Below are 15,211 nucleotides of genomic sequence, written 5' to 3'. Positions count from 1 at the left end.
AATTGTTTGGCCCAGGAGCCCACTTCCTATCTCTTGCCCTTTGTCCTGTCCTCTGTAATGTCAGCTCTCAGGTCTGGCAGCTGGAGATGTTACTGTCTTCCTTTTGCCTTAGAGTTTCTCTCTCCTGCTACCTTTCCATGCAGAAGCATTTTTATGTGTTGTTAGGAAGAGTACTTGCTGCCCTTCCCAAGGTTGTCTTATGCCCAAGTCTTCAGTTGTACAGTCACTGTGATAGCGACCTCTGAACAGCTGTTTCCAGCCCTGCTTCTCATCCTGTGGGAATCTAGTCCCTGCTGCCCATCTTGTCAGTAGACTGGCCACCTCCCTTCAGATGCACCACAGAATGTTCTGTTTCCTCTCTCGGTGGGGTGTCTTATTGCTATTTAGCCTTTCTGAAATATACCCCACTCTTATTTCTATGAATGCTCTGTGCACATTCTCTTCTTTTCTAACCTTTACTATTCTTTTAATAAGGTCTCCAGAGTTAGACTTGAATGGAAGATCAGCTGAGCCCTTGGTGCTTGTGCATCCACATTTTTTACTTCATTGCCCAAGTGCACACCCTTCCTCATATTTAACATCTGCTAATTCAGTCCACTATACCTAGCAGAGATAATACTCCATGAGAAGAATCCTTCTGATTTCCACTGTCTCTGTTTCTGCAAGTTCACCTTTTTTTCTGCCCGCTCATGCCCTTTTTTCCTGTCCCCCAGTGGAGTGGGTGCCACTTTCCCTGCCCTCCACTGCCCTTTGTCCATGTGACTACACCCCCTTCCTCCCTAGGTTTTAGCCACACCCAGAATTGCTATATGTATCATTCTGTTCTGCTTCCTTCAAGTTTCTGTTTGTTTGTTTCTTTTCTTTATGTTTCTTTAAGACAGGCTACTCCTACATAGCCCTGGCTTACCTGGAATTTTATGTACATACAAAAAACAAAAGTTTCCTCAAATTTCACGTCTAAAGTTGATAGTCTTTTTGGAGATGGGGAATGGGGAAATGGGAGGCTCTCTCTCTCTCTCTCTCTCTCTCTCTCTCTCTCTCTCTTTCTCTCTCTCTCCTGTGTGTTTTTCCACTGTATTGAGAAATACCATGACTTATAACTTATAATGTCACCAAGCTTCAAGTGTAGGCAGCTGTTTTATTTAATTTCCTTGAATATACAACATACAGCTATACTGACCAGCACATACAACTATTCAAGCTTGAATTTAAAATGTTCCAGTCAAAAACAATTTAAAATGCATCTTTTTGGATAAACTAGGCATAGTGCAAGTGCATACAGGCTAACCCTCTGCATCTGGTGGTAATCTGAGGATAAGCAGGCATGAGTGCTGTAGAACTCTGCTGTCAACCCAAAACTTCTGACTGAGGATAGAGTCATACCTCCATACCCCTCTGATTCCCTGTGTGGGTACTTGAGTTGTCTCTCCATCTTGATTTCCCCTTCACTGTTTGCAACCCTGTCTTTTCCTCACCACACCATCAATAAATGTCTTACCTTTTCCGTCCCCCTTGTTTTGCTTCATTTTCTTTTGTTAGCCTAGTAAAACAAAACAGGCCCCAAAACCCTTAAATGAGGACCAAAGAGATGCAAGAGTCCACTGTCTTCATATTGCGTTGTGAAAGGGAGAGATGCCTTTTCTTTTCTACAGTTGATGTTGTTTGTGGACTCCATTTTTACAGCAGATTCCCATCATAGTTTGCTAAGTTCTGAGCCTCATCTTATACACTCTGGGAATCCTGGTGCTTAAAGCAGGTCACTTTCTGTATGTACATCTGCATGGGTATCAGCTATGTGGTGAGTTTAAAAGAATCAAAAAAGTGCCTCCCAGGGTCAGGGGCTGGGCCTGAGAAACCTGATTCAGAAAGGTTGTCAGGCTGATTCATGGCGTTCTTAGATATTTAATTCTTCCTTTCGATACACTGAGAATCTTGGCTATTCCACTTCAACACAACACAACACAACACAGAACAACAACAGAAAGTATTCTTTATTTTGTTTAATAAAAACATCTTCAATAGAAGATAAATTTATCAGGTAATTACCACAAATACAGATATTTTTTAAGGTTATTTCTTAATATTACTTGGGTCCGAGAATTCCAATTCACGATGTGTGCAGCAGGGCTTTGTCATCTCTACAGGCTGGAAGGGAGCCGCCTTCGGTGCGTCCTTCAATTCCTGCATCTCGTAACTCTTCATGGGCAGCCATTCTCTGTATTAATCTCATGTGTCCTTCACTGGTCTCATATCTCTGCCTCAGCCCCCACCCCATTACCTTTTCAGAAGCAGGTCATTGTATGGTGCTGAATCTAAGTCCAGGATGATCTCAGAGATCTGTAATATCATCCCATCTACAGAGACTTCTGAAATAAAGTCACATTCCCAGGCATTATGTAGAATTGGGACATCACTTTTGAGGGAGTCCTGACCCAAACTATTCCCATGGGAAGAGTACAAAGGAAATCTCTGATGGCTGTCTGCCTGCCTCCTGGTCCTTGCCCAAGCTAAGTTGGTTTATTGGGTGGCCTTCAGTTCTGATGTTGGGTCATTTAATTTCACCCCAAATCTGTAGGAGACAGTCAGGTAACCTTGCAGCTGCCTTTCTTTCCATGTAGCTGACCCTTCAGCTGTCTTTTTTTTTTCTTTCCTACTAATGAACACTGTCATTTAAAAATAAGGCATAGTCCAAAAGAAAGATATCCAAGGAAGATATCAGCCATTAATTTTCACAAGATTCATAGCTTTTAAAATGAAAATGTATAGATTAGAAATTACTGGAGCACATGAATGCACATGGGAAATGACTAGAAGCATTTGCCTGAGAGCAGTTAGAAGGGGCATGCTAACCTTTTCTGTTTTAACCAACAGTGCTACTTAGCTTTTCCACAGTCAGCATTCTGCAGCTTTGTGAAAAGCAAATGTTTCTAAAACATGGGTCCTTTTAAATGATGCTTTAATAAATTTGCTAGAACTGTTTGCATTCTTCAAAGCCAACTACCATCCTTGTACTGGAGAAACTTAGGCAGGGCAATTGCTGTAAGATCTAAAACTACCCTGGGCTAAGGAATAAGATCCTGATTCAAAAAACATCCTAACCGAGCAAACCAAGTACACTGACTGACTAGTAATTTAGAAACAGGCCAGTGATGGCTTCCTTAGACTGGATATAAGTTTTAGAGTGATGTTAACTTTGTTAATTATTCAGAACTTTACTACCAGGGAAGCTGCCCTTCCCCTTTTCCTCTGCCCCATGCCTGTTGAACCTCCATACTGATACTACCCTTGGGTTGTCCCATCAGGGATTCTGTTTGACTACAGCAGGCATGTGCCTTTGCAGTTTGGTTATGTTTTGACTTCAGCCCTTGCTTCTGCTGTGTTGTAAGAACACTGTGCATTTCTAGCAATCTTCAGCTCCTGGAAGCCACAGCAAAGAAAGCATCAGGCTCTTTTGATCTGCTTCGCTATTGAATGCAATTTGCTCCTAGGGGATTTTCCTATTTTGGCTTATAATATGCTGATGAATTATTGAAACTTCATTTACTTTTGGTTCCCAAGATAGCAGGGTAGAGATAGTTCAGACATTTAATATGAAAGCTTTCTAGAAGCTCTTGGGGGCGGGGCAGGGTATATCTGCTCTCTGCCCTTGCCTGGAAGGGCTGTGACAACAAGAGCTAGCATAGGGGTTTGGCTCTGCTCTTCCTGTCTGCAATGCTTTGTAGCCTCAGGTCAGTTGCTCAAGGTATGGTTCCCTGATGTTCGGCATTCATATCTTTGGGGAGCTTATTAGATGTAAGATTCCTGGCTTCATGCAATCCTGATAAATTTGAGCCACTGGGGTGGGCTTCTGCCACTCTGGTTTCTCACTAGCCTGAAAGGGAGATCTGGTATACCACGAAGGCTAGAAAACCCTGCTTTATGTGTCCACATGTGCCTTCTGGCTGCCTGGATCTGGTGCTTCATTCATATGAATTTCTGGGCACTGCAGTCAGTCTGAAACATAATAGACCAGGCTTAGTAGTATTTCCTCATAATTCTAGCACTCAAGAGGTAAAGACAGGAGCTTCAGAAGTTCAAGGTCATCTTGGTTGCATAGGAAGTTTTATAATAGTCCTGATACTCTGATGGTAAAAGTGTGTCCATGGTTATCAGGAAGTTTGCAACTGTCTCCATTTACGGGGATGTTTCTCCCCTTGGTGGCAGTAACCGCAGATAAGCGAGATTTAGATATTCACTGGGTTGTTAATAGGTCATATTTTATTTTTTAAATTTTATGTGTATGAGTATCTTTGCTTGCATGTATGTCTATGCATCATACATGTGCCTAGTGCCTGTTTAGGTCAGAACAGGGCAGGGACTGTAGTTACAGATAGTTATGAGCCTCCATGTAAGTGCTTCAAATTGAGCTCTGGTGTCCTGGAAGAGCAGTCAGGGCTCTTAACACCAAGCCATCTATTTCTCCAGCCTCTACTCTTGTGTCTTAAATGGATTCACAGGGTCCCTTTCTTTTCTTTTCTTTTTGCTTTTTCATGTTGTATTATTTAGATGTTTCTCCCTACTGTACCAGGAATGTTCCAAGCTTTAGTTACCTGGAGGAAAGCTGCTAGAACCTTCATTGTCACTCCAGCTTGGCCTCCCCTCTTTCCTAAAGCCCTATTGCTGATAACTCAGAGTTTTCCAGTAATGCATATTCTCCAGATGCTGTCCACACAGTTCTACCTCCCCATCCCTTCCCTACCCCAGCCATGCCTCTATCAAGTCTACCCTGACATGTTCTCCTACAGAACCCGTTCTATCATATACCTCTTTATATTCTCTGGAGTAGCTTCAGGTGGAAGTACAGTCTTCCCACGTTCTCCTGCCTTGGAGGCTCTTGTTCTCTATCTTTATGTGGACTCTGGGTTTCCTAAGACTAGAGATCACATCCTTACCTGAGCTGCCCAGTGCAGCATCAAATGCTTTCCTGCAAACCTCCCTCCTATGTTGGAAGCTTCCAACACTTAGGTTGCATATTCTCCTCGTTTGTAAATAACAGATGATTGGTCAGCAGTGAGTCCACTTAAGGATTCAGTAGCTTCAGTGGACTTGGCCAGCAGAGCATCACAGTTGGAAACTTTGCCATAGGCTGCCTGGCTTTTTTGCTCTTTAATCCAGGAAACCGCCAACTCCGTCTAAAGGGATTATGTTTTCAGGTCCGAGAGCTCCAGACTCGGCTGCAGAGTGTGCAGGCTACTGGACCTTCTAGCCCAGGTCGCCTCACTCCTGCCAATCGCCCAATTAACCCCAGCACCGGAGAGCTAAGCACCAGCAGTAGCAGCAATGACATCCCCATTGCTAAGGTAAGCTCCCCGGGATGAGTCCGGTGGGGTTCGGGATACTTATCTAAAAACCCAGCTGTGACTGAGCCCACCATCTTGCAGGCATACCAGTGCACATCCTCTAGTGGCCTCCCCTGGGACTGAGTGTCAACTCCACCAAATGAAGCTGCAGGGAGAGATAACCCACTAATAGGTTTAAGTCTCTCTTAGACGCAACCTGTATACCAGGTCTCATTAATCAGCCTACTGGAAAAAGTCACAGTTGACAAGCCATTGTGGAGAGTTTTGTGGAGTGCAACCTCACAGTGGATGGGTACTTGCTTTCAAGGAACCATCAGCCCTTAGGGGACCCTGAGTAATGAAGCAATGAGTTCCTCCTGGGACAAATGACAGCTATGCCAGCGAAAGAAATACATCTCAGAGCTGGAAGTGTACAGGCCCCTGTAATTCCAGCAAGGAGTCAGAGGCAGGAGGATCAAGATGAGTTTCAGGCCATCCAGGATGCATAGTGACACACTGTCACAGAGGAGGAAAAAAAAAAAACAAAAAGAAAAGAAATACGTTGTTACCATTTGTTCTCTGCTGTAGCACTTTTGCCCGAGCTTTTGTACAATTTCCTAAAAAGATCTTGCCAGGCGGTACAAGCAGCAGGCTTCTCCTGCCCGGCAGCACTGACAGTCTCCACAGTGAAACTGTGTCCCAGCCTTCCCGGTTAGTAGGATAGGTGAAAGTATTGTTTCTTGACCATGCAGGGCATCTTGTGGCTAGAAGCTGGAGATGCTACAGAATAGCCCACTCTACCCCAGCCAAGGTGCCCTGTCCCAAATGCGCTGAGGCTGAGAAGCCCCACTTTAAGTTTATAACAGCAGATTGGCCAGGGAATTCTTTTGAAGTGTTTGTGATGAATCACTTTACATGGCAGGGCTAAAAATCATGTAAGCTTTGCCTCAATCTATGTGGGGGACTGATGTGGTTGTTCTGATTATTCTTTTTAAAGATTGCTGAGAGAGTGAAGCTATCAAAGACGAGATCCGAATCCTCATCATCTGATAGGCCAGTCCTGGGCTCGGAAATCAGTAGCATCGGGGTGAGTGTCAGTGACAGGCAAGAGAAGAAGGAACCCTACACAGCCACCCAGACCATGGCTCCTAGAGGACAGAAATGTTGATGTGCACCTCTCAAATCATAAGGGTTTTATTCCACAAATGCAAAGTCAGATGTATAAAGTTTCTAAATGGTAAATTGCAACTTCAGCTTTAAGGTAGATATCGTCCTCCATCCTCCCTCGCACACCTGAAAACCTCCCAAAAAGTAAATAGCATTTGGTTGGTTATTGGTGATGCCAATGAATGTCTTGAAGTATCTGCTTTACACCCCCACGCCTCACAGAGACCCAGGGAGTTGCAAAACTCCAAAAGAACTATCTCTTTGCACATGCAACTTGAAGGGGAGCACACTGTCCAGGGAGTGGGGGCTGCTGCCTTTGAAGTGGGGCCCAGAGGGACTTGATGGTTCAGTGTGAGTCTTCATGCTAACGTCTTTCACCTCCAGGAAGCCTGAAGGCAGGCAAGGTGACAAGGGGGTTGTTTCCTGTTTCTGTTTTGCTTTTTATTAAATGTATTTATTTACTATTTATTTATTTATTTATTTATTTATTTGTTTATTTATTTATTTATTTGATGTATATCTGTGTACACCTGTGTGCCAGAAGAGGGCATCAGATCCTAGGACAAACATTTTGTGAGCCATCATGGGGTTACTGGAAATTGAACTCAAGACCTCTGGAAGAGCAGTCAGTACTCTTAGCCATTGAGCCATCTCTCCAGCCCTATAGTTTCAGGTCTTTAAGGAGTATGTTTTATGATTAGGCATGGAGCTGGGAGAGCTAGCTGTTTGATACTAGAGCAAAAGGCAAGAGTCTATAAAACAACCCCAAAACTCACTTTAATTTCCTAATTTAAAGTTTTGCATTGAGCAAAAACCTCATGCATTCAGATTTTGTGCCAAACCCAAACTATGAGGATAAAGGGTACAACGTCTCTCTTGGGCCATTGTCACAGAAGACTTTGGCTGTAGAGTATCAGGAGTCCTGGACAGGAGAAGAAATTTTAGACTGTATTTACGGACTTTTGGGACTGTAGGAGAACTGATCTGCTTGTGTTCCCCAGCATTAGCTAGTCAGGAAGTGCAGCTGTGAGTGTGTCTCACACAGTGCTATCTCAGTCAGTCTTTAATGCTAGAATTATACCAAGTGAGACCCAGGAGACTCAGAAGGCTCACCATCTGCTGGCGCCAAATTCTTAAGGATTCTTGGCTTTAAGTCGTCACATGTGCAGACTGCCGTGGGGACCAGTGTTTCTGACCTGACATCTCTTGGGGGAATTGTGCTCATGTGTCCAGGTTTCCAGCAGCGTGGCAGAACACCTGGCCCACTCACTTCAGGACTGCTCCAATATCCAAGAAATTTTCCAAACACTTTACTCACATGGATCCGCCATCTCTGAAAGCAAGATCAGAGAGTTTGAGGTGGAAACGGAGCGACTGAACAGGTAAAGAATCGATCTGACGTATCTCACTGGAGGTGGGGTGGGAACTGCTTCCCACCCTCTTTCTAAAGGATCATCCAAATTGGCTTGTGAATTATGTAACCTGGAGTAAGGTTACCAGGCTGGTGGGGTTGAGGTGGAAATATGACATGCTTGTGGTAGACAGGGATAACATTACAGACATTCACACAGGGCCTTGTGTGTAGGAAGGTTGAATACATACATTCTGACTTTGCTGTTGCCCTGCCCTGCCTTCTCATTTCATGTTGGACCTTGGAAGTACATAGTGAATGAATCCCGGGAGCGATCCACAGAAAATGTCAAGTAGGTCACAGACAGCTGCCAAGCATGCAGGCCTGTGCTGCAGAGAATCACAGCGGGAAGTCCTGGAATGTTGAGTCAGGGGGTCCTTGTGTTTGCCAGAAGTAGCAAAAGCAGTGTGCTGGAGCATTCTTGGCATGGATCCCACATGTTGGTCTAATTCCCTGCTCTTCCTGAGGGCCGTCTGCCTTTCTTTATGCTCACGTGCACAGGCCTGAGTCCCTCCATCTTATCTGTCGTAACTAGAGGAGTTTACCATATACTAACTTTATAAATTCTTCCAGATTCTTGATAGAGACAGATGTAGTATGCACTCCTGCCCTTGGTAAAGATAAGCTTAGTGCACTCTTAGAAATGAGGATACCGCTTCAAAAGCTAAAAAGGACCACAGCCAAACCCACTAGCCACGCTGACTCAGACTCCATTCCATGATAACAGAATGGCCCCTTGAACAGTTTCCAAGAATGGTGTGGCTGCCTTGTCTTAGCAGTCTTCAGAGGAAGCACAGGAAGAGCTTGGAAGGCTCATGGGCTAATCAAGAAGGAATGTGAGCACTAATTCCCATCGACCATTGCTTAATTCCATTCCTCTTGTGTGTGGCAAAATAGAATACATCAAACTAGCAAGTTACTCCTCCCTGATATGAAGTTGTTTTAGTTCTTGAGAACAAAGGAAATGTGTAGATCTAGGTCATCTCAAAGATTACTTTTTTTTTTAATGTACATGTGTGTGTCTATGTCTGTGTGGGTATGAGCATATGAGTACCAGGTACCTGTGGAGGCCAGAGGCATTATATCTCCCATAAACTAGGATTTTTAGAGGCTGCAAGCTGCCTGCATAGGTTCTGGAACTCAAACCTGGGTCCTCTACAAGAAAAATGTATGCTTTTAACTGATGAGCCATCTCTCCGGGCTCATTTAAATAATTTTTTAAATCTTGAAATTAAATGGATTCCTTGTTTTAATTTAAAGTCTTTTTAAAATACCAATTCTGTCAATTACCTCATAACAACAATGCAGAAACCTTTTTCTCCACTGGCCTTCCCAGGCGTAGAACTGAATCAGATATGCCCTTTGCAATTGAATGAAGCCATATGCCTTCAGGGAACCCTTTCTTCAGCTGAAGATCTCTGGGCTTTCAAAGGTCTGCTTTGTTGCTGAACTTCTCATCTATATGCACTCTGGAGAGAACAAAGAAGGGGCAGTATTTAGTACTCAAAATGTGTTTAGCATCACACAGTGGATAGTCACAGAAAATGTCTTAATGTTCTACTTGTGAGGATTAGGCTAGCCTCCCTCTGCTGGAAGAAAACAAAGGCTCTGAAGTGGGAAGTTGAGAGATGGAGTCCAGCCCAGTTGTTCAACAGGCAGAATGCCAGACCCTGCCCTTTGCCCTCACTCTGTTGTTCTATGATCATAGCTGTGGTCAGAAGCTGGGGCTTCTTAGAAATACTATCTTAATGACTGTTATTTTATTGTCTCAACATTAAAGAACTATCACTCTTTAAAAAAAAATAAGGCTAGTCTTTGACTCAGATTTCAAATGAGGAAACATTCCAACACAAAACTGTAGTTACTCTTGTTGCTCATCTGTGTTAAGCACCTACTGTTGTTAAAAGATGACATCTTGGGTTTCAGCACCAATGTTAGAAAAAGGATGAAGGGGAGCGTAATGGCCCAAGGAGGTACAGTGAGGCCTGGGGGCAAGCGACCTGCCTCTGAGAGGCTGTGTTTGGAATCCATTTCCCCAAGGGGCCAGCCACTTGATGGTATAGTACAGAATAGAGTTTATTCAGGTCTTGGGGGAGTTAAGAGGGTAGTAGAGGGGGTGGGGAGGGAGGGAGAGAGAGAGAGAGAGAGAGAGAGAGAGAGAGAGAGAGAGAGAGAGAGAGAGAGGGAGAGGGAGAGGGAGAGGGAGAGGGAGGGAGGGAGGGAGGGAGGAGAGAGAGAGAGAGAGAGAGAGAGAGAGAGAGAGAGAGAGAGAGAGAGAGAGAGAGAGGGAGAGGGAGGGAGGGAGGGAGGGAGGGAGAGGGAGAGGGAAAGAGGGAGAGAGGGAGAGAGGGAGAGAGAGAGAGAGGAGTAGAGGCTGGCCATGAGAGAAAGGCAAGGAAGGAGGGCAAGGGAGCAAGAACAAGAGAGGAAGAGAGAGAGGAGGGGCAAGCAGCCCCTTTAGTAGTGTTTAATAGTGTCAGGTAACTGAAGCGGAGCATACCTAGTTGTTGCCAAGTAACTGTGGGGTTAGGGGTGGGGTTTACAGAATCCCAACACCTAGAGAAGGACCCTGATCTCATGAAGCATAGGTTCTGTTAGGAAATGTAGAAGGAACACAGTAGAGGAAACATCAAGGAAGAGTAATCTGGACCCTGAAAGAATCAAGTTATTTATTTGTTAATGTTGTTACATTGGGTGCTGGAGGTTATAGCCTTTCTACCTCTGGGCTGTACCCCTCTCCTGAATAAGTAGTGGTCCATTGAAGTTTATCATGAGGTTTCTAAGAAAAATGAGCAAACCATGACAAGGTTGGAAGAGTCTTAATTCTGGGCTGGACAAAATGGTGTGAAAGAGGAACCATACAAAGGCCAGTGGGATGGAGGTAGGGCAGGGCCCGGGAGGATGCACAGGAAGCAGGAGGACCACCAGACAGAGGCTGGCTTAGATGCAGAATCGGATTCTATAGCAGATTTTACTCTTTAGCCTAAATATAGTTAGAAGGCGCTTTCAATGGGAAGAACCAAACCTGTTCTGCCTTCTGGAGCTTCGAGGTAAAGGATAGAGAGAGTGGGAGTAGAGAGATGAATGTGTGGCCAGGAGCCACAGCACATAATAGATTTAGAAGAAGGAAAGCCTCAGCCATGTTAGGTCTGGCTGTAAGGAGAGGCTCTGAGATGCTCCAGTGCTAGCTTGTGATGCTAGGAGCTTGGCAGCAGTGATTATCAGTATGGGGAAGGTGAGGGAGAGCAGATTGAAAAAAATCCAGCTTCCTGTCATTGTTACGTTGGAGGCAGTGTGTGACCCCCTGTGGAAATGCCAGGAGGCAGCTGATGTGTGGGACTGGCACTTAGAGGGTGTTGTGTGCTAGAAAAGATGAGAAGCCATGGAAACAGAGTGCCTCATGGAGTCACAGACTGGATAGAAGCACCCACAGGGAGACCGTTGACAGAAAAGGGGACCACCTCCCCCACAAGCCTGAGCCCAGGGAAACACCAACCCTCACAGCCTTTGCAATCAGAAGACCAGCAGGGAGTGTCCTGACCTGAGCAAGAAAGGTGTCTCAGGCAAAGATGTGGCTTAACCACATGTAGATCAGTCAGTGGGATAAATGGCTTTCAATTAGCAAGGACTGCTACACTGGGATTATAAATCAGAGAGTCTGGACTATTGAAAGAAACCAAAATGAACAAAAGATAAAAAGTATGTACTTCTAACACTTGACTCACCATGTCCCATAGGAGTCTTCTTACTCTCCCAGCAGACATGTCCCAGGTAGGCAACTTCATTCTGCCCTAAGATTTATGCTCAAGGACAGTGGCTTCAACATGCTATCTCCTTACCTGGGTAACAGGTTGGTTCATACCGGATTGGGCAGGCTGATGGATGAAGATCCAGCAATAACTCAGCACAAAGCAGCCATTATGACCATGCTGTGGTATATTGTCCCATGCCATGTGGCTTGTTGCAGCATAGTTGGAGTTACTCTACAGAGTTATGAGGTGTCACAGCTGTTGCTTTTCTTACTACAGACCCATGGCTCACACAGTACAGGCACATGGCATGGGTGCAGTATAACTTGTCAACAGAGTCTAATTTCTTTGTCATTGTTACCTTTTGATTTTTGAGTCAGGGTCTCTCTAAGCTGTGGCTGTCCTGGAACTCACTCAAATTTAAAGAGTCCTGAGTTCAAATTTAAATTGCCTGCCTCCTGAGTTCCGGGATTAAGAGTGAGCACCATGATATTCAGCCCTGTATTTCTATTTTCGCTTCACACTGAATTCAATGGTTATTTTATTTTGAGTTACTCTGTGTCCATTATACTTGGCTAAAATGCCCAACAATGCAGTATCATCTTCATAACGTGTGTATGTTGCATATATGAATTCATATACATCTGTGTACATGTGGAAGGAAAAAAACCAAGTGCCTTTCTCAGTTACTCTTCACCTTCTTTTCATGAGGCAGGGTCTCATATCTGAATCTGGAGCCAATTTGTCTAGGCTGTCTGGTGAGCAAACCCTACAGATCCCCTTTGCCTTCCCAGTGCTAGGATTATAGACAGCGCCACTTTGCCTGGCTCTTAAGTGGTTGCAGGGGATTGAACTCAGCTCCTAGTGCTTTTGCCACAAGCATTTCACTTTACTGGGCTATGTCTCCAGCCTCCCATATCACATGTGTGCTATATGTATGCATCCGTGTGTGTACGTTTGTCTGTGGCATATGTATGTGTTCATGCATGGATGTAGAAGTGAGAACTTGACATTGGGTGTCTTTCTCCATTGCTCTTCACATTAGTTTTTGAGCTGAGGCCTTTCAGCAAACCCCAAGCTCACCAGGCTGGCTGGCTAGCAATCTCCAGGAAGCTGCCTGACTCTGGCCTCCCCTCCACATCACTAGAATTGCAGGTGCACGCCCCCGTGCCTATGTGGGGATCTGCACACAGGTTCTCTTGCTTGCATGGCAAGCACCTTATCTGCTGATCCTCTCTCCTTGCCACGTTCTCTTACCATGACGACCTGGTCTACTTGTGAGTGAGATCGGACCACAGTCCTAGCATGTAAAATCAGTGTTTTGTGTTTCTTGTTTTTGTAGTCGTATTGAACACCTCAAATCCCAAAATGATCTTCTCACCATAACCCTGGAGGAATGCAAAAGCAACGCGGAGAGCATGAGCATGCTGGTGGGGAAGTATGAGTCCAATGCCACAGCCCTGAGGCTGGCCTTGCAGTACAGGTAGGAGAGCCAGAGAGGGGGCATTCTGGGTATGCTTTCAGTCTTTTAACACTTGTTTGTTTACTTAAAGCTAATGAATGTTATTAACTCATTTATACCATTTACATAAATGTATACTTACTCAAAATTAATGTTATTAGTTAATTTATATTATTTATATGAGCATAACAAATTAGTATTATTGATAAAAGCAATGAATTAATAGATCTAAAATTATTTTTCAAAATGTATTCAATCACTGTATGGAAGTCCGAAGGCAACTTGAGAATCCATTCTCTCTTTCCACCATGTGGGTTCCAGCTTTCCAACCCAGGTTGTCAGACTTGGCACCCTGTGTGGTTTCACACTCTGAGCCATCTCATTGGCCCATTCTCAGCACCCTTGCAGCAACTCTGTGATATGTACACCTGTAGCAATCAATCCTTAACCTAAAAGTACACACATAACTAGGGGCTGGGAGCTGCCAATATTAGCGTGGTTCATATTCAAAGCCAGTTAGTGTCCCTCGGCAGTTAGGGGAATCAGACCATCAGTGTGCCACTGGTGCCTGATATGTATGTCCCCACTCTTCCAATTCAGACCAAAGATGAACTAACTCATTGAGAAATACCGCCAAAATATCAGTGTGGGGGGTCAGGGAGATGGCCAAGGGGTAAAGGTACTTACTACCAAACCTAATGACCTGAGTTCCAGTCTTAGAACCCACGTGGTAGAAGGTAAAGTAAGCACCCACCCTTACAAATTGTCCTCTGACCTCCATGTACCCACTGGAGTGTCCCCGTCACACACATGTAATGAGTGAGTGTGCAAAAACAGTCCCTGTGAAAACATCCACTGCAGTGCCCCACACACACGTAATGAGTAAGTGTGCAAAAACAGTCCCTGTGAAAACATCCACTGCAGTGCCCCACACACATGTAATGAGTAAGTGTGCAAAAACAGTCCCTGTGAAAACATCCACTGCAGTGCCCCACACACATGTAATGAGTAAGTGTGCAAAAACAGTCCCTGTGAAAACATCCACTGCAGTGCCCCACACACATGTAATGAGTAAGTGTGCAAAAACAGTCCCTGTGAAAACATCTACTGCAGTGCCCCACACACATGTAATGAGTAAGTGTGCAAAAACAATCCCTGTGAAAACATTTAGCTTTTGTGTTCTATTTCCTTTTGCTTCTTCTATCCTTTACTCATATTGATTTATCCAGTTACAGAACATCTTTGTTTGCTTTCAGTCCCAGAAAGTGAACCCAGTGATTTATAGAAGGTAGAAAAGATTCTCCCACTGGGCTGTGTGGGAGAATCACTAGCCTCTCACCATCCTTCTTTTTGTTTGTCTATTTTGTTTTTATTTTGTTTTGCTTTGTGTGACAAGATTTCTCTGTGAAACTGTCCTGGCTGTCCTGGAATTTGCTCTATAGACCAGGCTGGCCTCAAACTCACAGAGATCTGCCTGCCTCTGTCTCCCATGTGCTGAAACAAAAGACATGTGCCACCATTTACTGGCTATTTTTATTATTTTAACTTATCTTTAACTTATCCTTAACCACACTTTTTGTTCTTTCTCTCTCCCCAGCCCCCAATCTAAAAAAAAAACAAAAACAAAAACAAAACTTACAAAAACAAAACTCACAAACAGGAAAGCTAAAATAAATAAGCAAAAGACCAATAAGACAAGACAACGCATAAGCAAAGCAAAATAAAATCCAAAGTCCACATACAAAAAAAAAAAAAAAAGCCATGGAATTCATTTTGTGTGGGCATCGGGCCTGACCTGGAGCATGTTTTATATACCCGGTGACACTCCACTGGAGAAAACCAATTTTCCCTTTTGTGAGCAGGTATCAGTTACAGGTAGCTTTTGGTTAGGAGTGGGAGCCCATGTCCACTTGTTATCAGTGCTGGGATCCTGTTGGGCTTGACCCCGTGCAGGTCTTACACATGCCCGTCATAGCTTTTAGATGCCACATAACAGTCTGCACTTATCTTGGATGGCCGAATCCAATGCTGATGATTTTATACCTTTACATTGCTCATCTTTCTAAAAGACCATTGAAGACACCGGGGCATTAAAATATTGAAT

General features: G+C 44.3%; 1 protein-coding gene across 2 annotated transcripts in view; it reads left to right on the top strand.

Annotated features, from left to right (window-relative positions):
- The window catches only part of MCC (MCC regulator of WNT signaling pathway), a gene marked incomplete at its 5' end in the record, with an annotated part of 375,431 nt that overhangs the window by 323,010 nt on the left and 37,210 nt on the right, over nt 1-15,211 (top strand). For both annotated transcript variants that reach the window (XM_080920142.1, XM_080920143.1), the window contains 4 exons: nt 5,193-5,339; nt 6,316-6,405; nt 7,719-7,867; nt 12,988-13,128. In XM_080920142.1, coding sequence (XP_080776268.1) covers nt 5,193-5,339; nt 6,316-6,405; nt 7,719-7,867; nt 12,988-13,128 — 527 coding nt within the window. The remainder of the gene's footprint in view (nt 1-5,192; nt 5,340-6,315; nt 6,406-7,718; nt 7,868-12,987; nt 13,129-15,211) is intronic.

This window comes from Micromys minutus (assembly GCF_963924665.1).
Source record: "Micromys minutus genome assembly, chromosome: 8".
Taxonomy (NCBI): domain Eukaryota; kingdom Metazoa; phylum Chordata; class Mammalia; order Rodentia; family Muridae; genus Micromys; species Micromys minutus.
This window is presented reverse-complemented; position numbering and strand designations above follow the sequence as displayed.